The sequence below is a fragment of the Symphodus melops genome (genome assembly GCF_947650265.1).
Source record: "Symphodus melops genome assembly, chromosome: 18".
In the NCBI taxonomy this organism is placed as follows: Eukaryota; Metazoa; Chordata; class Actinopteri; order Labriformes; family Labridae; genus Symphodus; species Symphodus melops.
The window spans coordinates 9,031,237-9,053,227 of NC_136708.1; the positions used below are offsets into that span (position 1 = coordinate 9,031,237).

Consider the following 21,991-nt stretch of genomic DNA (forward strand, 5'->3'; position numbering starts at 1 on the left):
ACTTTAAATTCTTTATTGTTGCTCGTAAGTAACATTAAAAGTAAAAATGTCGTTGGCAGGCAAAGTACTGGATATGTTAAAAAGATCTGACAAAGCATCAGTGGAGAAAAATACTGACTTCTGGAGATGTGTTGAGACGTGAACCAAATATTCAATTGGATTTTTTGTATTTCCACAATTCATGAAGCAGATGCTTTTATCCAAAGCAACAAAAGTACTTAAGTTTATATGAAGTACAGAAGGTACAAAGTGTTCCCCCGGTGTACTTTGATTTTCTCAAATGTTCAAGTCCCCATGAAATGACAAATACATTGTGTTTATTTATCTGCCAAATATATTTCAATAAAGTGTCATTTGAGTATGTTTACATCAACTGTATAATCTCCTGCAGAGCAGTTCAAATGACTAATGACTCATAAAGCACTCAGGGGCGTTTACTCATTTTGGACCAATTAAAGAGCTTTACTGAGACAACCATCCAATAAAATCTATCCAAGCCTTACGTCATTCCTTCTGTTTGGTGATTGGAACTGTAACGTTTCTGTCGGAAACGCGTCACTGCACGGCAGTTTCATTCTCTGGAGACTTGTGATGTTTTGAACATATTGAACATACATGTACATGCAATTGAATGTAAGAGATGAAGAGGTGTATGTAATTGATTGATAGTTTTGAAAGAGGCAGACTTTGAGTTTGGCTTCATGGGGACTTAAGTCAAAAGAATGTAAATAAAGACTATCACCAATGTGCATGTCGATACCCCTCAGTTTAAACCAAGTGTGTTGACCTAATTGTCTTTTCAGTTCAGACTCCAATGTCCAAGAGGAAGCAGCCAAAGAACAAAAGATGAAACCGTCTATATGCAGCAGTAAAGACTCTACATAAATGTTCCTCTGTGATGAGCATGTGATTTTCTGGGGAAAGTTAATCCAATTTATAAGAAGAGAGAGATTATAGCCCTGCTACTTAAACCATCTATTGTGTCCTCTGCCTCTCCCACATGTTTTCTTCATATACACACGCGCTTATGGATTTAACAGTTTTCTCATTGAAGAGCACCATTCCTTCAAGTAGCCAGGCTTACAAGATTATTACATTAGTTCACACAGCTGATTCATGACAGCGCATAAACACAGTCAATATCCTCAGTCCATACACCGCATTTTGCTTGTTCCATGTTTCGGGCTTAATGGCTCTCCGTATTAATGCTGGCAAGACATGAACGTGACCAGCCACATGTTGACTGACTTTAGACATACATGCATAAGAGGTTTAATAGATAGATAATACCACCAACATCAATGTGGTAACTTGTGATGCAGCTCTTTGGCTCAAATAGTTCCTTAATACTGTATCTTGCACTCGCTCAGTGGTTTTTTTTTTAGGTTTTTTTTTTAATCAGCCTGAGGGGAAAGGTAATAATGGCTTCAACTTGACTCATTGGGGTGAGCCTGAGGTTAAGCTGTTGTGACAGAAACAAATAAAGCATCAGACACAGTAACTCATATGAGGTTGATGTGATGGGAACATCTAAATGTTCTGACCTCTGAAAGCCACAGGACGGACATGAACAAAGTCAGTCACTACTATCAGTTTGAGGAATAAATAAAGAAGTATACACAGAGAGAGTCAATAAGAAGTTTAGGTGGGGAAAGCTGAAGCACGTAGCTAATTATTCCCAAAGTTCCATAACTCGAGTAAGAAGTGTCTTCGTCCAGACAGACGTTCTAGTAGGACTCTTTTCAGGAACATTAAACAGATAATGATACGAGAGCTGTACCTCACTTTGAGATGACCACCGCAAACTGCATGACCTCTTCGTATGCGATACCTCCGGGTAGCCAAATAATTCAACCTTGACCTCTCCCCATTACAACCTGTAACCCTGAAGAGCTGCTTGACAATGGCACGCCACCAAAATGGATGAAAAAAAACGTAAATTAGCCTGAACAGACCAAGGCTTTTGTTGGGTTGCTTGTCCTTTAAGTTCACCATACAAAACCCTTTTTTCATGGAAGTCAAAAACCTGGAGCCACTGAGTTGGCATTTCACTTACCCAGTACTAGCCCCGACTTTTGGCCAATAGCAACTCACTGAAGATTGATTACACAGCAGACTGTGAAAGTGATGAATACCACTGCAAAAAAAGGCTGGGTGGCTAAATTGGAAGTACATTGAAAGGTGGCAGAATGAAAGAAAATCTAAAGAAAAAAAAAAAGAAAAAAAAAGAACAACGTAATCAGGAAACTAGAGAGAACAAAATAAAAAGGTAGAAAAAAAAGAAGAAGTGTTTTGTTCAGACCTAATGGTGCTTCCAGGAGCGGCTTCAATGGCCCAAACACAGTGCAGGTTGTGTTCATACGGAACAGGGTAGCCTGGAGACAGTATGCGACCAGAGGGCTCATTTATGAGGGTGCCACCACACTCAGCTGGAAGGAGAAAGAAGTAGTTGGAGAGATGAAGGAGAAGAAAAACAAAAAAAAGAGTCAGTAAAGTCAAAAAGCAGTGCACGCACAAAATATGCTCAGCAGTGTTCTGAAAGTCATATCAATAAAAAAAAAAAGGACACATGGGAGGTGAACATACTTAACACACAAGAAACTGAATAACCCCAATTCTAACTAAGTGCATCACATGGAATTCCTCTCATCATTATTAATTATTGACAGAACACGCTCAAATGTAATGTGCTTCATCATCTTGTTTGCAATTTGAATGATAGAGGAGGGAGAGCAGCCAACTCAATGCACTCTGTGTGGATCTCCTTGGCTGAGCGAAGGCAATCCACCTTCCCGACCGATGACCTCATCCTGTTGCCTTTGGAAGCTGATGGGCTTGTTGACTGCACTGAACAATTCATTCAATATCTCAGACCAGAGTTCATTGTAACTTAAAAAAAAACAAAAAAAACACAAAACATGTGAAAGTAGAATATATATATACGGTTACGTGTATGGTCAGAAAAGTTGTGAACTGTTTGGATGGACACAATAATGGAGGTACTGCTGGTATCAGCATTTAGTGGGCAACTTTTTAGGCAATGCATCTGTGAAAGTTAGAAGCCCTTTACCAGTTATAAAGTTTGTTCACGTGTGTGCAGTACTGGGGAATAGCATTAGCAGGCAATAAACTGCTTCTGGTTTAATATTACAGTTAAGTATCCTTAACCACACCCGCACCCTAACCCAGGATACAGTACATGAGCACGTTCATTCAAATCATAGATGACAGCGACACAAACTTGAATCTATGAGACTACAAAACAAAATCAAAGGACAGAACATTTTGTCAAGAACAAGGAGACGCGGGGGGGTGTTTCCTTTCAGCATAGAGTAATAAATTGACGTCAATAACGCTCAGTGACTGAAAAGCAATTTACAGCCCCCCTTCAATTACCATCTCCTGCCTTTATCCAAAAATTGAGTGGAAAAAAAAGAGAGGCGCGCGTCAACATCGTCAGACTTGGAGTGTTTTTGTTTGTGTTTCGAGCTGACAAGAGGAGCGTAATGTGTGCTTGTTTCATTTCCTTCCCTTAAGAAGAAAACAGGTTCTTCAAACAGGACAACAGTGCTGGAATTATACTGAGGATGAGTCTTATGACCATAGTTCTGAAATCCATCTGGGTAACTGGACCCTTTACAAAACTACGGGGTGGAAAAAAAACCAAACAAACACACACACAAACAGAGACAAACTGGCTGAAGGCAAGAAATCAACTACGGAACTTAAAAAGAATATATTGGTATGAGGGAGACATGAGATCTGTCTAGATTTAGTCAACTCTCCTTTGTGTCCTATGTTTATAATCATTAAGCTTTGCTTGTTGTCCCTACTTCACACTATCTTGCTCTCTCCTGCAGCAGCTGCTAATTTCTGCTGTCCGAGCATAAACACATGAGTGAGTGTGTCATTAAAGCAGACACAACCTTTAAAGTTTGACTGAAAGGTTTGTTTTACTGTCTTGGAGACAGAAAGTAGTATCTTAATCTGCTGATGTTTCGGACTCCCTTTGAGCTTTTCCTCCCCATGCTTTTTTTTTTTTTTTAAAAAGGAGAACTTGCTGGTTCGTGCAGTGAAGAGAGGAGAAGGTGATTTATCACAGTAAGACAAAGCCTTCTCTTTTGTCAAGCCTTATGACCTTCCAAAAACTACTGCTCAGTGCTGCCATGGCTGTGTAACTCCCTCGGCGACTCTACCCTTTCAATCTCTGTCTCCACCTACATCTGTCGACGAGCAACTGAAGTGCTGCCGTTGTACTCGTCTCTCACTGTTCTCAAACTTCCAGCAACTACGAGAAAAAAAATCCATGTGAGTGATCATACAGTATCGACGAATGGACGCGAAATTATGCAATATACAGATTTCAAACAACAACATAACATACAAAGGGATCACTCAAACTATGTTCTGCATTATAAACATGTATATATAGTATGTGTGATGAGCTTAAATACAAGATAATGATGCGTAATTAGACATTTTGGATTTGCACTGTTATTAAATATTAGCTAGGGCAGCTCAGGGATTCAACCTTAAAACTTTCCAATCCTTTGACTTTCAGAATATGAACTGTTCCTGCTCCCCTGCTCCCTATACCAGTCTCATCTGTGTTTACCGTGTCCTTGCTGCTCGAAAAATAATCCCGCTATTACAAACACAAGCAGTCCCTCAACTGCTCCCAAATTCACAGTAGCTGCTAGGCGATCATCTGCAGTGAAAGGGGGCATGGGGAGGACAAACGCGTCCGCAGATATACAGTATTCTGAATGCTGTTTGTACCCAGACATGGAATTACCTGTCAGTTTGAGCTGAAACGGGAGCCAAGCAATATTATTTTAATCATGTTGGCTCATGTCAAAGAACACCGTCCTGCCTGTTCGCTTACTGAGCTCTCTGGCTGGTTTCTGAGAGACTCTGTCAAAACGTCGCCCTGGAGAAGATGGAAAATATTGCTCTGGGTTTGTTATCAAGACACCACACAGGTGGTAATATATGTGTGTGTATGGATGTCAGTTGATAGTTTTGAAAATAATAAGCCATACAGGTTAGTGTCAGCTGGCAACAACAACAAGTGAACTGTAGCTGAACTCTCTCCCTCAAAAAAAAAAAAAAATCAGATCAGGTACACCATCTGCTGAACTTTAATGGAGAAATTATCTCTTTACCATTGATTTGGGAAGTCTTTCCACATCTAACAGCTCACGTTAAGAGACTGACTGTGCGCCTGGTGCTGCTGTTGATGTGAGAAAAGTCTTATTTTAGTCAAATAGATGAATTTGGGAAGAGGGAATGTGTAACTATGATGTAATGTGAATATGAGGAGCCAAATAGGGCATCGTTTTCTGTTGAGATAATGAAGCAAATGAGTTGCTGTGGAAAGCAACCAAACGGCGCTCCAAAATAGCAGAGCAGAATCAAACCCCAGATATTTTCGAAACCTGCAGCAGCGTTTTTTTGCATTGTTGTGAGGAAGAAGAACTACCGTAAATTCCGTACTATTGAGCGCACCTGGATATAAGCCGCACCGGCTAAAAATAAGTAAATAAATGTATTTGTACATATATAAGCCGCACTTGATTATAAGCCGCAGGTGTCCACGCTATAACAAGAGCTATTTACACAGACGTAGGCTACCGGTAACACCCGCAAATACTGTAGCGTCCGTACGGACGTTAAAGGACGACGAGAGCGTTCAAATAACTTTTAATAACCCGATCACTGTCGGCCGTGACCACGCCGTTTACAGCAGAGAGCAACACATAACTTGCCGTAACAATCCAACTCTCTCCCCCAGCGTTCTCTCATACAGCCACTCAACACGTTCTCGCTGGTGCATTCACTGACTCTCCACATAATCGGAATTATGAACACATTATCAACTACTGACTTTACAACATGAACCGTTACAATACGAAGCCTAGCCGACGGTGTCTGTAACACGGCTGATGAAAAAGATGACCGTAATATATTTCACAAGAAAAAGTCCATCCATTCACTGCCTCAGAATGACTTCATTACTCACTTCCTCAGTCTCTGTTGTCGCTGTCAGTGTCATCTTAACGTGCAGCAGCTCTGTTAGCTTCTTTGACAGCCAGGTCGATCGCCTTTAACTTGAAAGCTACATCATATGTATTTCTCCGTGTGTTTTCCATCATGAGGGTGCGTGCATGAAGCGCAAAATGACTGATATTAAGATCCGACGTGACGAAGTCAAATGTTTTTGCGGCAGAAGCTCACTGTCCCCCATAAAAATTCCATGCATTAGCCGCACCGGAGTAGAAGCCGCAGTGCTCGAAGTGTGAGAAAAAAGTAGCGGCTTATAGTCCGGAATTTACGGTAGGTCAGTCAGCGAGATTCAGCAGAAAAAAAAAACAACAAAAAAAAAACTAAGAGTGGTTAGCAATAACAGTGTGCATAGCATTAAAGCAACCACTGTTCAATAGTGTCAACATCTAAAACAGCCCAATGCTTTCAATCCAGTAGGACTTTGGCGTGGATCTCTGTTCTTTATGTAAGCTAAAGTGATGGAGGTAAAGGTAATGAGACACTGTAATAAAAGCACAGAACAACATCACATCAAACTGTGTGTTAGAGGTGAAATGGATCATAACTGTCACAGATTCTCGTCATGGATTTGGCCTGTTATACATATTGTTAGAATCCTGTTACTAATACAGACGGTGAGTTAAACAGAGTGTGCAACATGACACACTGGAAAATGTCTATCGCAGTGTCTGTTACCCCCAACTTAGTATAACAACATTGTTTTTAATACAGATATTACTGTGAATAACAAGTGTGCTGTCATTGTCCAAACACTCATTCACTAATCAGATCTGGACTTTTTAACTCCTAAGTTTGTCCTCTGTTTTATGTACGTGTGTCTGTGCATAGACTGCTCCTGCAACGCTTTTTTTTTATGGGACACAACGAATGTGCTTAATGTTTGTGGACACAACCCGGCACAGAGTGCAGAAGGCTGTAAAAGAAAGTAACAAACAACCTACTGGCTGTTGTGCAACAAAAGCACTACTTGAAACCGTACACACTGTGATACTAACAATTATTTGCTGAAATATTTATTTTAAAAAAAGAAAAAAAAAGTTTTTTTTAACTTAGGAGTTGTTGTTTTTTTTTAAATGATAGATTTTCCATCCATCCGAGGATCACATGCTGTCTGAACTGTGGGGTGTTGTCTGATTGGATCTCACGTCAACTGTGATGACTTCCAACACTGCTATGGAACATTCTTTCAAGGTCGTGAACACACCTTAGAATAAAACACATTTTAACAAAAAAAAAAAAAAAAAAATAGTTCACACCAGTGTACTCTATTTCTATTACAGTGTGGATATGTGTTACCCTGCACCTTTATAAAACGTAATGTATGCATGAAGCAACACCCAATTAGAAAAAGCGGCATTACTGCCAAATAAATGTATACTGCAGCCAACAGCTTGCACACACTTGATCTCTATTCCCTTCAAGGAGCATCTTACTCACCAACACAGAGTGGGAGGGGGCTGTCCCATGCCCTCCTTTCTCCCCTCAAGCAGGTGAGCACCTCAGGGCCTTTCAGCGTGTAGCCTGGGTCACAGCTATAGAACACAGTGCTCCCTGCGAAATGACCCTTATCTTCCCTCTTGAAGCCAAACTGGGGGACACCTGGATCCTCACATCTCACCAGCTCGAAACCTTGAAGAGATTGAGGGAATTGGAGGGAAGTGAAGACAAAAAGTGTCTATGTTTGGAAGATTACATACACAATGTAAGCAAACTAACTAGACAGAAATGTTTATTATTGAATGTACAGGAAGGTGGGTGTTTGTTACTCACTAATGAAGTGCAGTTCAAAGCCTTTGCTGGTGTTATCTGCATTGCTGATGAACTCCAGCCACATGGAGCTGGAGGTTGTGTTGAGGGTTGTTTCGAGCATCTCGCTGCCTGTAAAGACTCCCAGCAGACGGGCATTATTACTGTTGCCATCAAAGACCTGAGAGAGACAGAGGGAGAGCGGGTGGAAGCGTCTGAATTAAGATGATCAGGTCGACACGTACAGATAATGTCAACAACTTTCAATTCTCGCACACAGGGAGGGAAACACCTCCTCCCGCCACCCTCACTTTGAGCAAGTCATCCTCCTCCAGTCTGAAGTCTCGCGCTCGGAGCTGGATGCCTTTGCCAGGCTGGGTCTGTATGGAGTAGATGCACTCGTGGTTGTTGCCGTAGTAACCGGGGTAGTTGGGTGAGAGCAGCACCCCTTGCATGCCAGTCACGGATGAGCCACATTCAGCTAGAGAAAAAGAGGGTGAGCAGAGAGAAAGAGCGAGAGAGAGAGAGAGAGAGAAAGAGAGAGAGAGAGAGAGAGAGAGAGAGAGAGAGAGAGAGAGAGAGAGAGAGAGAGAGGAAGGGAGCAGGGGATGATGTTGGAGGGAGCAGAGAACATGTCAATCGCTATATGCTTGAAACTCAGAGAATATTTATTCATGGTGTCATGCTCAGGGAGATGGGAGAGGTGATGACGAGAGGAATATGGTCAGTGACTGAACCTGAATGTTGAGTGGCACATCATCATAATCAAAATGCAATCTGAATATGATTAACAGTTATTTCAGCTCCATTTGAAAATTGCCTTTTCTGAATCGCGTCAGGGAAATAATGAACAAAAAAAAAATGGAGGGCAAAGTTTTCTATAGAAACTTATGTGCAATTATTTAAATGACCAGCAATGCAGCAAGAATTGTAATTGAATGAATGCAGTAAGGTAAAATAAGGTTCAATCATGGGACTATCTAAGGTAACGCTGGTATGTGTGAATATAATGTCTGCACAGGCGACTTTAAATGATGCAAAGGCCAAAGAAGACCAACACAAGGGCTACCATTATTCCTGCTAATAAATATATGTACTTTCAGACACTCCAAATTCACATTAAGATGCAAATAAGATACTGCTGAAACAATCATGTCAATTAAACTTTTATTACTTATTTCCAACTGACTGTTAAACATTTGGGGAAAAAAAAGTAAGTTGCTAAAAAGAATCCCTTTAAGAATTTAAAGGAGTTTACTCTTTTGTTCTTATGCAGTCTGTTCATCAGGGCTTTTATTCACTGAAATGAATCAAGGACACACACAAGTCACTGATTGGTGGTTTCAGCCTGTTCTTTACCTTTTATTCGCACCGCCAGGATATTACTTGTTCTCATTTCAAAACAGAGAAGCAGCTCTCACGCTTTGCTGCGTCATAGGGACAACGACTGACCTAAACCTTTGTGGTCTGACTCGTCAGGTTTCCAGCGACATCAAGAATGAGGCTTTTTTTAAGTCTCATTCTCATTACGGCTGCTGCTCTTTACTATTTGAACAAAGTCACGCACCTGTTTCTGGGAAGCTGTCCAAATGAGGAGACAATGTGTGGGCGGATGAAGGGATGATGATGGAGACAGTTGAAAGGGAAATGGCCGATGTTGTCTTACGACTGACAGGTTTGACTGTCTTTGTGGCGTTGGGGTGGGTAATGTGAAAGGGCTGATGGGAATGGCTCGGAGGGGAGGAGGGGAGTGATAAAAGGCAAAAAAGAAAACATGTGACCACCTACCAACACACCTTGGCAGAGGGGAGCTCCACACCCGCCTCCTGCCCCCTAAGCAAATCACCCTCGCAGGACCCTCCAGGCGGTAACCCGGGAAACAGGAGAAGATGAGGGCATCGCCCACTCCGTACTGTAGGCCTTTTCTGGTACTATAGGGAGGGATCCCAGGATCCTCGCACGGCTCCAAATCATACTCTGGAGGGAGCATGACAAAAAAGGATGCCAAATTGCGCACCAGAGAAGCATTTAGAGAAAAACCATGACTTGTGTGTATTCGATCTATTTACAGGTTTTTCATGGAAATCTCACAGCACTATACATCTCATCAGAGAGGTTTTGAATTCCACAGAGGAAGTATTATGTCATGGAAATTCTTACCTCCTATAGACAACACCAAGGTAAACCAAACGACCTATAAAGAGGTCCTAGCTCTATATATATTCTTATATTTACAAGGCCCTTATTGGAAATCTCCCACCTTACACTACAGACCGTCTGGAGTGGAGAGTTCTTAAAGTCCCTGGAGCTTGCACTGAAGTTGGAAAACGTGCATTTTCTTTAAATGGCCGACATTTATGGAACGTCTTTTAGCAAACGCTAAAGATCAGCGTTCTTCACCTTCTTGCAGAGTTTAGGATTTTTTAAATATATTTTGTTAGTTCGAGACAAAATAAAACATTTCTCTTTTTTTTTTTTTTTTTTTTAAATCAAGTTAACTTTTTCGCTTAATGTTAGATAAATTAAGCTGTTGCCAGGGTCTAAATCTACGAAGAGGCAGCACCGATATGACCACTTCAGCGTTCTCTTTTTCAAAAAGAACATGAGATTTAACCTCCGAAACAGGGGCTGCAGTGGGTCTATAGATGACCACCACTCAGTGATCCTTTTCAAAGAGCTCGATTATCTTTGAACCATCGGTAATTATTTTGTGAAGCTTTATTTAATATGCATTTGTGATTAAATCAATCAAGTAGATGAAGGCGTGCTCCATCTTTATTGATCCCTTCAAAAGGTAATTTATCTTTTGATGATACCCAGTTCATAATTCTGTCTTTAGTAGCTTTGATTAGACACATCTTAGATGCATTCTTTGATCGTTAATTGCTGCTTGTCTACACTTGGCCTCCTCCTAAGCGTCACTGTTAGTGTCAATATCCTATGACACACACCCTTGTTATTGAAAGGTCACAACATGCCGGTGATCCATACCCGGGGTGTAAGAGATGTCCACACTCAACATGATCCTTAAGAGCTAAATGTTCTGACCTTTCTCTTCTTTTTTTCCTAACGCCTGGTATCGGAGGAGTCCTCGAAATGATCGGCACGGCACAGTTCTGTAAGCACGACTTTCAGCCGGCGGGTTTTGTAACTCCCATTCTTACCTGAGAAAGTGATGTTGAATCCCTCGTAAGAGACGGAGAAGTCGGAGAGAAAGCGGATCTGAGCCGTGTAGTTTCCAAACAGGCCTGCGCTGAGAGGAGGAGGCAGCGTGGAGCCCGTCAGTCTCCACAGAGGCTGAGAGAAGCTGCTGTTCTCCGTCACCAACAAGTGGTCGTGAGGGCTCTCGAGATGGAATGTGTGGAAGGTGAACTGGACACCTGGACAAGCGAGAGAAAGGTAAACAGTTAACATGTGAGGTTTCATTTGAAGCATGTTTTTTTTTTCCCTTTTCGTACAAGCAAGTAGCTGTACATAATGTGACGAGTTTGCAGTTAAATGGAAGAATTTGTTTCATCGCAATTTCCTTCATTGCCTGGAGTATTTGGATATATTATGAGCACGCTATGTTTAGTTTCACAATGTGTAATGCAGCAACTCCCTGTCTTCCTCCCACGCTACTTATCAAAGAGGAAACACCCACGCAGACAGAACATCTGTAAATAAGGCTGTGTCAAATTGATGTGAGCATTCAACCAAAGGTGACACGATATGAGAGTCATCCCATGGCGCTGTAGCCCAAGGCCAGCCTCTCAGCTCCTCAGTCTTGCAGAGGCAGATTGTTCGGCACAATAAAAAAAGGCCACTCAGTAGGGGGATGTGACATTGTAAAGGGAAATTGAATTTGACTGCTGCATGTGTTGACACTGAATTTCTCAGCTAACCTTTGCCATGGGAGGTCTCGATTATCCATGTGCAATTCAGGTTATGCGGGTAGAAGTCTGGGAAGCCCGGTGACAGGATGGTGCCAAAGTTGCCCTGGATATAACCTCCACACAGTGCTGGAGAGGCAGAGCCAATGGAAACAGCAGGAGATGGATGAAGGGGAGAAATGAGAGGAGAAGCAGAGAGGCAAAATCAGAGAGAGCACGACTAAGTGGACAAAAAAAAACTAACTAAAATGTCCCCGGAAAAAAAAAAAAAAACAGGCCAAACTTGTCTGTGCATTTACAATGTGGTAAACTGCATTTTTACAAGAGGTGCCCTTCAAGGCAACATAAAAAGGAGAGAGTGGTATCATCAATATCATTACAGAGTGGGCAGAAATCAATACTGTCCTAAAATATAAAAGCATTTACAGACGAGGGGAAGGGGAAAACATCAAAGGGCTATCTCGCCACATACATATAAAACATTTATGATGAAATGAGCTCGAAACTTTGAAAGAAAAAAACAAGATAAGAGGAGCTGAAAGAAAAGCTATCGTCTAATATGGATTTTATAATAACTCAGAATTGTATAGCAATTTACATGTGATGCAACAGGAAGCAAAGTGCTCCGAATAGTTTCCTCATGTTGTGTCGAGAACAACAGACAATTAATCTTGCTCTAATCCCATTTATGAAAAAGAGGAAATCTGGTAGTTCTCCGTTTGTTTCTAGGTCAGTATTATAGAACGTACCGTCACAGCTCGGCAGGGGGCGGCTCCACTGAAAATTGGGTTCACATTCTAACGGCTCGGTGTCACTGAGGGTGTAGCCCGCCTCGCAGCTGAATGTTACCAAAGCGCCCACATAGAAGTCGTTGCCATGCCGCTGTCCGTTGACAGGGATGCCGGGGTCCACGCAGTGATCCGACTGTAACTGCAGGGCTGGGGAGGAAGGGCGGAGAAAGAGGGTGAAGGAGAAGCGACACAAGGGTAATTAAGATTTCATCTTGTTTTCAGCAGGTCAAGTGGAGGTCCACGAATGTTAAAAAGCATTTTGCTTTCCCAAAGTAATCCTGGTAAATTATTGATTTGAACATCCCTCTCCAACAGGAATGAACCAATAGGAAGTTTCCACACTCTTTTCCTCTGCACCTTGCATAGTGTCTGCCTAAGTAGCGCTCACGGTGAATTATTGAAACTCTGCAGAGATTTACCACAGAGAACGTGCAAGAGGTCACCAGTGTGAGCTACACAGGTAGAAAGGGGCTTTTTAATTTACAGCATGAGAAGCCTGGCGCACAGGAGAAGTGTATGCGTATTTGTGACTTTGTGCACATGACCATGTGTGTCAAGTCAGGAATATCTGACAGCGTAATCTCACCCTATTACTTTGTAATTATAGTTTTTTTTTTTTTTTTATGAGAAGCTTTATGGTGAAATTGAAAGCCAGAAGAGGAATTATTAACAACCAAGAATCAATAGATTGAGTGTTGTGATTCAGCCTCATTGTCCATCTGTATAACGATTGATTATTCTTTTTATGTGGAAGCATGTGTGTGAGCTCTCCCTGACTGTTTACGATATGCTTACTCTGGGGGGGGGGGGGGGGGGGGGGGTCGGTGGGACTTACTTTCGTAACGTATGCGGAAGCCGATGTCAGAGTGGCTCTTGTCAGTCGAGAAGAGGAGATAGAGGAAGCTGGAGGTGCTAATGAGGAACTGGGGAACCTGGGTGCCCTGGTAACTACCAATCAGAGGTGACGATGGGAAACGTCCGTCCCGCACCTCGAGGACGTCGTAGTTGACCTCTGTACGAAACCTGAGGACAGAGAGAAAAGTTACAGATGGCTTTTTGGGCCATGGACAAAGAAAGAAAAATAAACAAAAAAACAGGATCTGAAATGTAATTTGTCAAAACTCACAGCTGAATTTTTTTATATTCATGTCTAACTTATTTGAAAAAGTTGAGTTTAAGACAAATTGCACACTTAAGTACATCTTTGGCTAGTGTGCATGTTTGTGTGTGTGCGTGTGTGTGCGTGCTTGTGTGTTTCCATCTTTGTTGTCAGAGCCACCTCATCTTCAGAGTGATGAATACACTGCTAAGATTCAGAACCATGTCATGGAAATGAAATGGTTTGTGATATTTTATTGATGTGACATGAAAATTAAAGAGCAACACACATTTGTGTTGTATTCATTTTGCATGGCGTGCTATCAGGATCAGATGGACTTGCAAGGATGAGCCTTTGTAAAATGTTGATGTAGCGTTCGATCCCATGACTCTATTTCGTCCGAAACAAGCTCCTCTCTCCGTTTGCCCCCCTTCCACTTGGCAGATCATCTCCAATAACTTATGCTTTTATACAAATGCACTTAAAATGCATTTATGAGCGTAGGTGTGTTTTCTTTTTTTTCAACTTTAAGAAGATCTGTGGATTTTCAGGCTGCTGGGTATCAAATGAAAGCATCAAATGTCCGTTACTGAGCATCATTGACTGTGACTGTCAACTGTGACTGGTGACTGTTTATGTGCACTGGATCTGCTGCATTACTGACAGAAAAAAAACTATTGAAGAAGAGAACAAAGATGAATAAATATGAGAGGAAAATATGAGCATATGTTGAGACGGTAAAAGCTCCGAAAATCCAAGCTGCCTCCGAGGGGGTAGGGAAAAAAAAAAAAAAAAAGAGTTAAGCAATACGTCAGCAGTTGCGATGAGGGTGGCTCACTTGTCGAAGATGATCTTGATGGGGTAGCCTGGAGGAGCCTCAATGATCCATTCACAGTTAAGGGCCTCCTTATAGAGTTCTGGCCAGCCAGGAGAGAGAATGATCCCACTGGGAGCCTTCAGATCCCCCCCACATGGAGCTAGGGAAGAGAGAGTGAGAGAGAGAGAGAGAGAGAGAGACAGCAGAAAGAGATTGAATTATGCATGTCTTTCCCAGCTGATGTATGACAATGTCCATGGATGATCTCATGCATCAGCCGGGGCTCATCCCATTTCTTTTACTGCCAGCGTCTACTGGATGTAAATTGGCGACGGCGCACTTCAAGGTTAACCGTTTCTCCTGGGGCTTTAGTGGTCGTCGTGGATGTCTACGTGCATGCATGAGCAAGGGCGAGCTGTACGTTTTCACACGTGTGCTTATGTCTCCTCCCTGAAGCTGTTGTCCCTAAATCTGTCATCAAACCCCTCCTTCAGAGGCGCTGCTGTCAGCAGCATCAAACGGTGGGGGGGGAGACATCTTTGATCGCTAGCACAAAGACACTTGAGCTCTCTCCCGTACCCTCGTCCCTGTTACTGCTCACTTTGCCATGCATCCGCTTTAACTGCCTATCCTTAACCAGAACACACGGGCACAGCTCCTCGCTGCCTTTGAAGTGGAATGATTTAATCAGCCAACTCAGCATACTGAAGGACATCTATAAAACGCATTAGGCTACAAACGTTAGGGGTATGAGAGATGGTCTCGGAGGAATACAAAGCTGATGTGGCACACAGGGGGAAAGTGACATGTTTTTAATAATGGTTTCTCCTTTGCGAATCATGAACACAGAACCTGGTTTGGCCTCTTACAGTCCGAGCCATGTCTGTAGCTTGATGTGCTCCACTCAGAGGAATCACAGTCGGTTACCTTAAAGCGTTATCTTAGCTCGCCTGCTTTATCAGGCCTTCTAGTTTGGTGGAAGTTGTTTATTTAATGCTGGGTCGGAGAAGGTTCACTGAAGTACTGTGGAGCTGAATAATCTGGTGTTTCATAAACACAAATATACAAAAGTAGGTCTGTGAAGATAAGCATGTTTTTTTGTTTTTTTGTCGTACACTCATGTGTGTACGAAAGATTAGCTTCACATGAAGCAGTATGATTATAAAATCAAACCTGTCTGAAGGTAAAGCTGAATTTGTTGTGCTCGCTAAAACAAAAAAAACAAAAAAAGGTTAGCCGCTTCGAGACGCACCTTCACAACGAGGGACTGCATTGTCCCACACCACGTTGCCATCCTTGAGGATGCAGGAAATGGTTTGGGAGCCATGGGTCTTGACAAATCCCTCCTCGCACAGAAATGAGATGGAACTGCCAAGCTGAAGGCTCTCTCCAAAACGCTTGCCATTTACTGGAACTCCTGGGTCCGGGCACTCGTTATGGCGAAAGGCTAGAAAGAGGAAAGAGGCATGGTAAGTGTGGAGGAGAAGATGCCAGCGCAAATTAGATTTGGTGCGTTTCGGCACCAGGTCGACGGATGTTACTGCATTGTCGTGAGACAAACACGATGCTGGTACGTCTGCAGGTCTGTACGCTGCTAAACATGAGACAACTTTGACACTGATAAGGATTCATCCAAAGGCAACGTCGTGCTGGACAGACTCAGGCCTGTAGCCCCGTACAGGAGCCTGGTTTGAGTACTCTAGGAGGAAGACTAACGAAAGCCCTGCAAAACCCCCCCCAAAAAAACAGTAATTCCCAGCATGCACTGCAGCAACATCACATCGAGGTGTGAAGTGTAGGGGGAACCTGGACTCAATTTACTCATTGGAGCAGATCTAGTGGGTGTCAGCAGGGAATCCCAGGCTGTAAAAGCTCTGCTCTAACATTGTCCATGGTCTCTCATGTGCTGGTATTCCTGCATGAGAGGAAACATCTCCTCTTCTGTACTTTCACGACATGATTTTAAGCGTTTTGGAGCGCAGTCAGCCACAATAGGAGGGACACCATTGTCCCTGTTGAACGTTATAGTGCTGTCACGTCCACCTTTAAAACTACTGTTATAAGGTGGCAAAGTAGCATGTTGATGCTTTCAGGGTCTGCCAGTCAATCAGTAAAATACATTAAAAAAAAAAAGAAAAACTTTAAAACCTCAAAGAATTGCTTTACAAATTAAATGAATGAATGTAATATTTTTTGACTCCAAATTGAGACAAATTGTCTGGTAATATTCATATAGTAATCCTTTTCAAATCCATTCCCAGTGCACTCATGCTTATTTCTATGGAGATTCCAAATCAATTATCTGACTTTCTTCACAAAACTTTGCTTTTCTACTGTCAGCATTTAGCAATGCAAACATTTAACGAGGAGAAATTTGTTTCAATTAGTGAGTCGTATTGATTTTTCTTGCTGCAGTGACGCCAGAGTGTGGGGAAACCACACTGTATGCAGATCGGCCGCACCAGATGACACTGCTGAATGATAGATAGGGGGAGTAAACAGACAGGGGAAAAAAAGTTGTTTTCATACATCCTCTATACTTTATTTATCAGGCGTCTGAATAAAACATCACGTAGGAACCAGCGGGGGAGAGACTACGAAGAAATTCTGCATACAAGGAGAGGTATAACCCTGGAACGAGGCATGTAAACAAATATATCAGCTGTGCCACTATCTCACTGTCACTTATTCTCTCACGCGTCTTCTTGTACACACACATGCATTCGGAGGTGATATGAGTCGGTGTTGATGAATCCTTCTTCAGTAGCCATTGGACCCAAACGGAGTGTCGGCCACACCTCATCCATCACGATCATCTTATTTATTAACGTGCCAAAAAATCCCCTCAATGCAGTTTGGCGTGTCCTTAATAAACATGAATGATGGAAGTTGTCTGCGCAGCCCCCTAAGCCCACCCCCACCCCCCCCCCCCCCCCCCCGTCTCTAAAAAAACAGTCATGCAGTACGCTGACATTGTTTTCAGGAACTAACCGTCATCTTCAATTAATTGCTCCTAACATCCATTCACCATGCTTCATGGTTATTTATTTCTTCATCACGCTTGTTAATTGAAGCATTAGACGCCATGTGTTTCCCACACTGTGGCTGTACAGGAGCACCTGGGTTGTTGTCATGGAGCCTACTCTCTCCACTGCTAAATTCAAGAGTCTTTTGATAGGCTGACGATGTTTAGGCAGACAGGAAGGTGCTCATTCCTCTCACTCATACATCCACCTTGATGTAGAAATATGTATCGAGGAGTTTATTTCACCTGCCCTAAGTTCATATTAGAATAAAACAAATCCATGTTTAAACTAAAAAAAGGGAAGTTTAGTTAGTATTAACTGTTTGTTAGATCATGCTCGAGTCTCATTCACTCCAGAGGAAGTTAATGTTGCACTGATTACAGAGCTCCTCTCTGATTGGCCAAAGAGGACCTCGTATCTAAGGAGTGTGAGGTGAAGAGACTGATGCAGCATTCCTGAGAATACTGTCGTTTTACTCATCAGCTGCTGCAGTACACACATCAAGAACTTGCACAGAAAAAAAAAAAAAAAACATCTGTATTCTACCGACTCTTCTTCTTCTTACAATCTCTGAAGAATAACAGTACAAGTACCAACAATGTCAGTGTTTCCCCTAGTACTATTCATTTAAATGCGAACCCCTTCTCCAGTCCAGAAGGACAGAATAAAGCACTTCATTCAGGCCCGAATTGATGTGCACTCGTTTGATTTTAGCATAGCCTGGCTGTATATGATTCATTTCACGCTCCTGTGCAACGCCTCTGTTCTGCTTGCAGAATCCCACTGAATGACACCAGGCCGTCACCTCCGACTGTTAAAACTAAAAAGACTGAATGTGCTGGGAAACTCCAAACATCCGTCACAAACTGAGCAAAAGGGCTCCCTGAAGAGCTTTATAACGGAGACATTTAAAGACAAGGATATTATTGAATTGTGATGGTAAAAACATAATATCATGAACAATGGATCATTTAGAGTTTAGAATTAGTAACAATATAGTAACTGTGATTAGTTTTTGAAAGAAAATGTTTTAATATAGCAAAGGAAAGAGCGCTCTTGATGATTATCAAAAATACATTTGGAAACAAAAAGAACACGCACAGAATGGAGCCGAAGAAAAGCAATAGAGAAATCCTAAAGGAGGTGCAAAATAATTATGTAGACACCTCACCAGCAAACAGTATTGAACAGGAAATAGACCTGACAACAACAAATATCAAAGGTAGAATCAAACCTTTACAATACTTTGCTGAGGGCAAGTGTTGTAAAGTCGACTGTCTGAAAGCAGCAATCTGTAAAAGTCAAAATAACATGTCATTGTCTGCTTTAAAGTGAGTCACTACAGCTAATAATAGAGCCGGGTCCTGTTGAGTCAAACCTCCCGATGGCACCCTAACGATCTATGAAACAGCTCTGCGGTTTGAAAATGGTTACGGTGTGACACTGTCCCATCGTATTTATCTTGAGATGTGAACGAATGCAAAGATCCGGCTCATTGCACAATAGTGTAGATGCAATGAATGCTAAATTCCTGCTGCCAAACTCTCTCGGGTACAGTATATCCATGAAATGGGTTTACCAACAAGCAGCCGACATGTACTGCGTCAGAGCATAAAAACCCATCTGGATGTTCTTCAGAAGTCAGCGGCGACCCAGAATAGAATATAATGAGCACTGCCGCAATGTATCTGTCAGGTAAGATGCTGCCTCTTTGTCTGCATTCTATTTAGATGTCAAGTCTCTATTTAGGCAATAAAGACAGGGGTTGTGTCATTCTTTAAACCTGTGTGTGTGTGTGCGTGTATTTGTGTGTGCGTGTATTTGTGTGTGTGTGTGTGTGTGTGTGTGTGTGTGTAAAGAATGTGCTGATGATGGCTGGAAGAGTTTATGCACTCTGTGGGAGACAGGCACATAGATATATGTCAAATGATTCATGAGGCATTTTGCATTCATACAAACTCACACTTCAGGCACACATACAGTACACACACACACACACACACACACACACACACACACACACACAAAAACAAACAGTGCACATCCAGTGAGGGCGCACACGTGCGATAAGCGTTTAAGACTTCTCTTCGTCTCCTTTCAAAGCGACATCCCGTTCTTACTTGTAAATGTGATGTTGAAGCCTCGGTCTGTGTAGGTGTGGTCGGTGAGGAACTCCAGACGGGCCACATGGGCGCTGGTTGTTAAAGACGGAGGCAGGACGTCACCGGAAAAGGTTCCCAGGATAGGTGACTCAGCCTGAGGGAAGGCAGATGAAAGTTGTCTGATGAGACCAAAGGTATCATGAACTCAAAGAGGGGGGGGGGAGGGAGGAGGAGGAGGGGGGAGAAAAAAAAAATCAAAGCGTAAAAAGCTCCTGCCAAGAAGTGGAGATAAAATATGTAGGGAGTCCAATGATTCTGGCAGGCTGGGTGTTTAGCTCAAACACACAATTATATAGGCTTCGTTTCCCACTGACATGCACTATGCCTGATAAAGAGATCAATAGATGAAGTTGCACAGAGACTCATTCAAAGTAACTGAGGCTACCAGCTAATAATTCAATTGTACCTTTCCCCCGTCCTTGATCGAGAGGAAGTCAAACTGTTTCTCCATGCTGAGGTCATTAAAGGCCAGATTGATCCGGCTCTCAGGGTTGGTGATGATCAGCCACACACAGTGCATGTTGTTGCCGTACTCCTGCGGGTAGTTTGGCGACAGCAGTACCCCCGATGGAGTGGTGAAGTTGAAGAAACAGGAGACTGTGGAAGGGAAACAGATATATAGACGGAGAGGATGAAGAAAGCGAGCAAACAATGAAACATGAAATGGGTTTTGTTCGAGGGCGAGAACATCGGAAAACATTTGATTTCCTCCTCTGAAAACACGGCGGTAGGATTTGATCTATGTGACAAGAGAGTAATAAGACACATCTCATATACTGGAAGGAACAAACACACCAGGAATGAAGTCATAATTCAAAATAAACAGTGATAAACAACAACATATAATGCCCTACAATATCGACACAATTAGATTAAAAATCATTGAGAATTAAGGAAGTAAAAGGAAAAAAATCTTTCAGATATTCAAGTAGCAAATAAAATAGGTTTTGCAAAAAAAATTTGGATTTTAACTGCAGATAAATGTATTACTTGTCCACCAAGCTGAGGAATATAAAACCATCTTTGTTAAAACAGAATTAGGACTTGATGTGGGGCCAAGAATATGTCATGTATTTTGGAAAGTACTTCCATGACTGATGAGTGATGGTTGAACGATAAGGAGAGGTTTTGTTGTCTGTGTAGATCTGCTCACTGTGTATCTGTGTTTACTTTGTGTTTGATTGACTATGTTGATAACCAATTTAAGATTGTGCTGTGCCTTTTATAAAAGTTTGCAGGAATGTGTTGATGGGGTGGGAGGTTACTGAGGGGCAGGTGTGTGGGAGAAAAAGTAAAATGTATGTAACATGTGATTTCGATGGCAATGTCACGTGTTATTGTTAATAAATAATAATAATAATAAGAAGAAGAAGAAGAAGAAGAAGAATCATTAAAAAAAAAAAAAACAGAATTAGGACAAATACTTGTAAAAAAGTTTAGAGGAAAAGAAAAAGTAACTTTAATGTGACTCAGTAATGTGTATGGCCTTGTGTCAGCTCTCGTGTCTCCTCGGTCATCGCTCCTCGGATCTGCCTCCTCTCTCCTCGATCCTCTCTCCTCCGTTCACTGTAAGAGCTTTGGGACGATCCTCAACATGGCGGCTCTGACTCTTTCGCACCTGTCACCTGTGTGCAGTTTTAACCTGCTCTCGTGGGAAGAGAACAAGACGCCAACGGCAGATCTGGTAATTGAGGTGTTCTCTGGCGAATGGCAATCTCATGGTGTCTCGGCTTTAAGCACAGATTCTCGCTGGATGACCTCCTCATGCCGCCCTCATTGAGGTTTTTTTTTTTTCCCTGATTGCTCAAAAGAAGCATGAACACCAGTTGCCTGCTGGAGGTCAGGGAGTGCTCCTCCTGTTCCTACTCACACAGAAGGAGCACATATGGGTCCTGCTTCGGGGGTTGTCTTGCTCGGCTGGTTTAACTGCCACTCTCCTGGCAACACCTCCCTCTCCTCCTCAGGAGACTGCACCATGCTGAAGAAGCTGGACTATCTCTGCAGCTTGACTGGGCTGCAGCTTCCTCATTATGCTACCAGTTGTGAGAAGTACACTAACGGAACAAGAATCAGTGAGGATGCATATGGAGAGTGCAACACCATTTACTTACTGGGAGATGTGTTGCTTTTTTTTTTAATTTCATTTGCACCAAAGCTGGTGAAAATTATTCACAACAGCTTGTGCTTCCTAAAAGATATAACGTTGAACTGGTTTGATGTCCTACTGTGATGATGAAGTGTTACTTTTTTTTTATGGAGAGTAAAGAAACCACGTTCCCAGGGATGTGAGGCTGAATTGACTCCTGTGCCAGGGAACCGGCTTTGTCATTCAGCACAATGATTTTTTATCTTGATAGTGCAGCTTTTGTCCACTCTTTCATCAATAACAGTGGACATTACCTGCATAGTCAG

The 21,991-nt window shown here is 42.3% G+C and overlaps 1 protein-coding gene across 2 annotated transcripts in view; it reads right to left on the bottom strand.

Annotated features, from left to right (window-relative positions):
• Positions 1-21,991, bottom strand: part of csmd2 (CUB and Sushi multiple domains 2) — a 226,631-nt gene that overhangs the window by 80,753 nt on the left and 123,887 nt on the right. For both annotated transcript variants that reach the window (XM_079368716.1, XM_079368717.1), the window contains 13 exons: positions 19,986-20,176; positions 19,538-19,673; positions 15,644-15,838; positions 14,413-14,551; positions 13,311-13,498; positions 12,434-12,622; positions 11,697-11,813; positions 10,977-11,192; positions 9,601-9,789; positions 8,124-8,293; positions 7,837-7,993; positions 7,504-7,695; positions 2,303-2,429 (listed from right to left, as the gene is read on the bottom strand). In XM_079368716.1, coding sequence (XP_079224842.1) covers positions 2,303-2,429; positions 7,504-7,695; positions 7,837-7,993; positions 8,124-8,293; positions 9,601-9,789; positions 10,977-11,192; positions 11,697-11,813; positions 12,434-12,622; positions 13,311-13,498; positions 14,413-14,551; positions 15,644-15,838; positions 19,538-19,673; positions 19,986-20,176 — 2,206 coding nt within the window. The remainder of the gene's footprint in view (positions 1-2,302; positions 2,430-7,503; positions 7,696-7,836; positions 7,994-8,123; positions 8,294-9,600; positions 9,790-10,976; positions 11,193-11,696; positions 11,814-12,433; positions 12,623-13,310; positions 13,499-14,412; positions 14,552-15,643; positions 15,839-19,537; positions 19,674-19,985; positions 20,177-21,991) is intronic.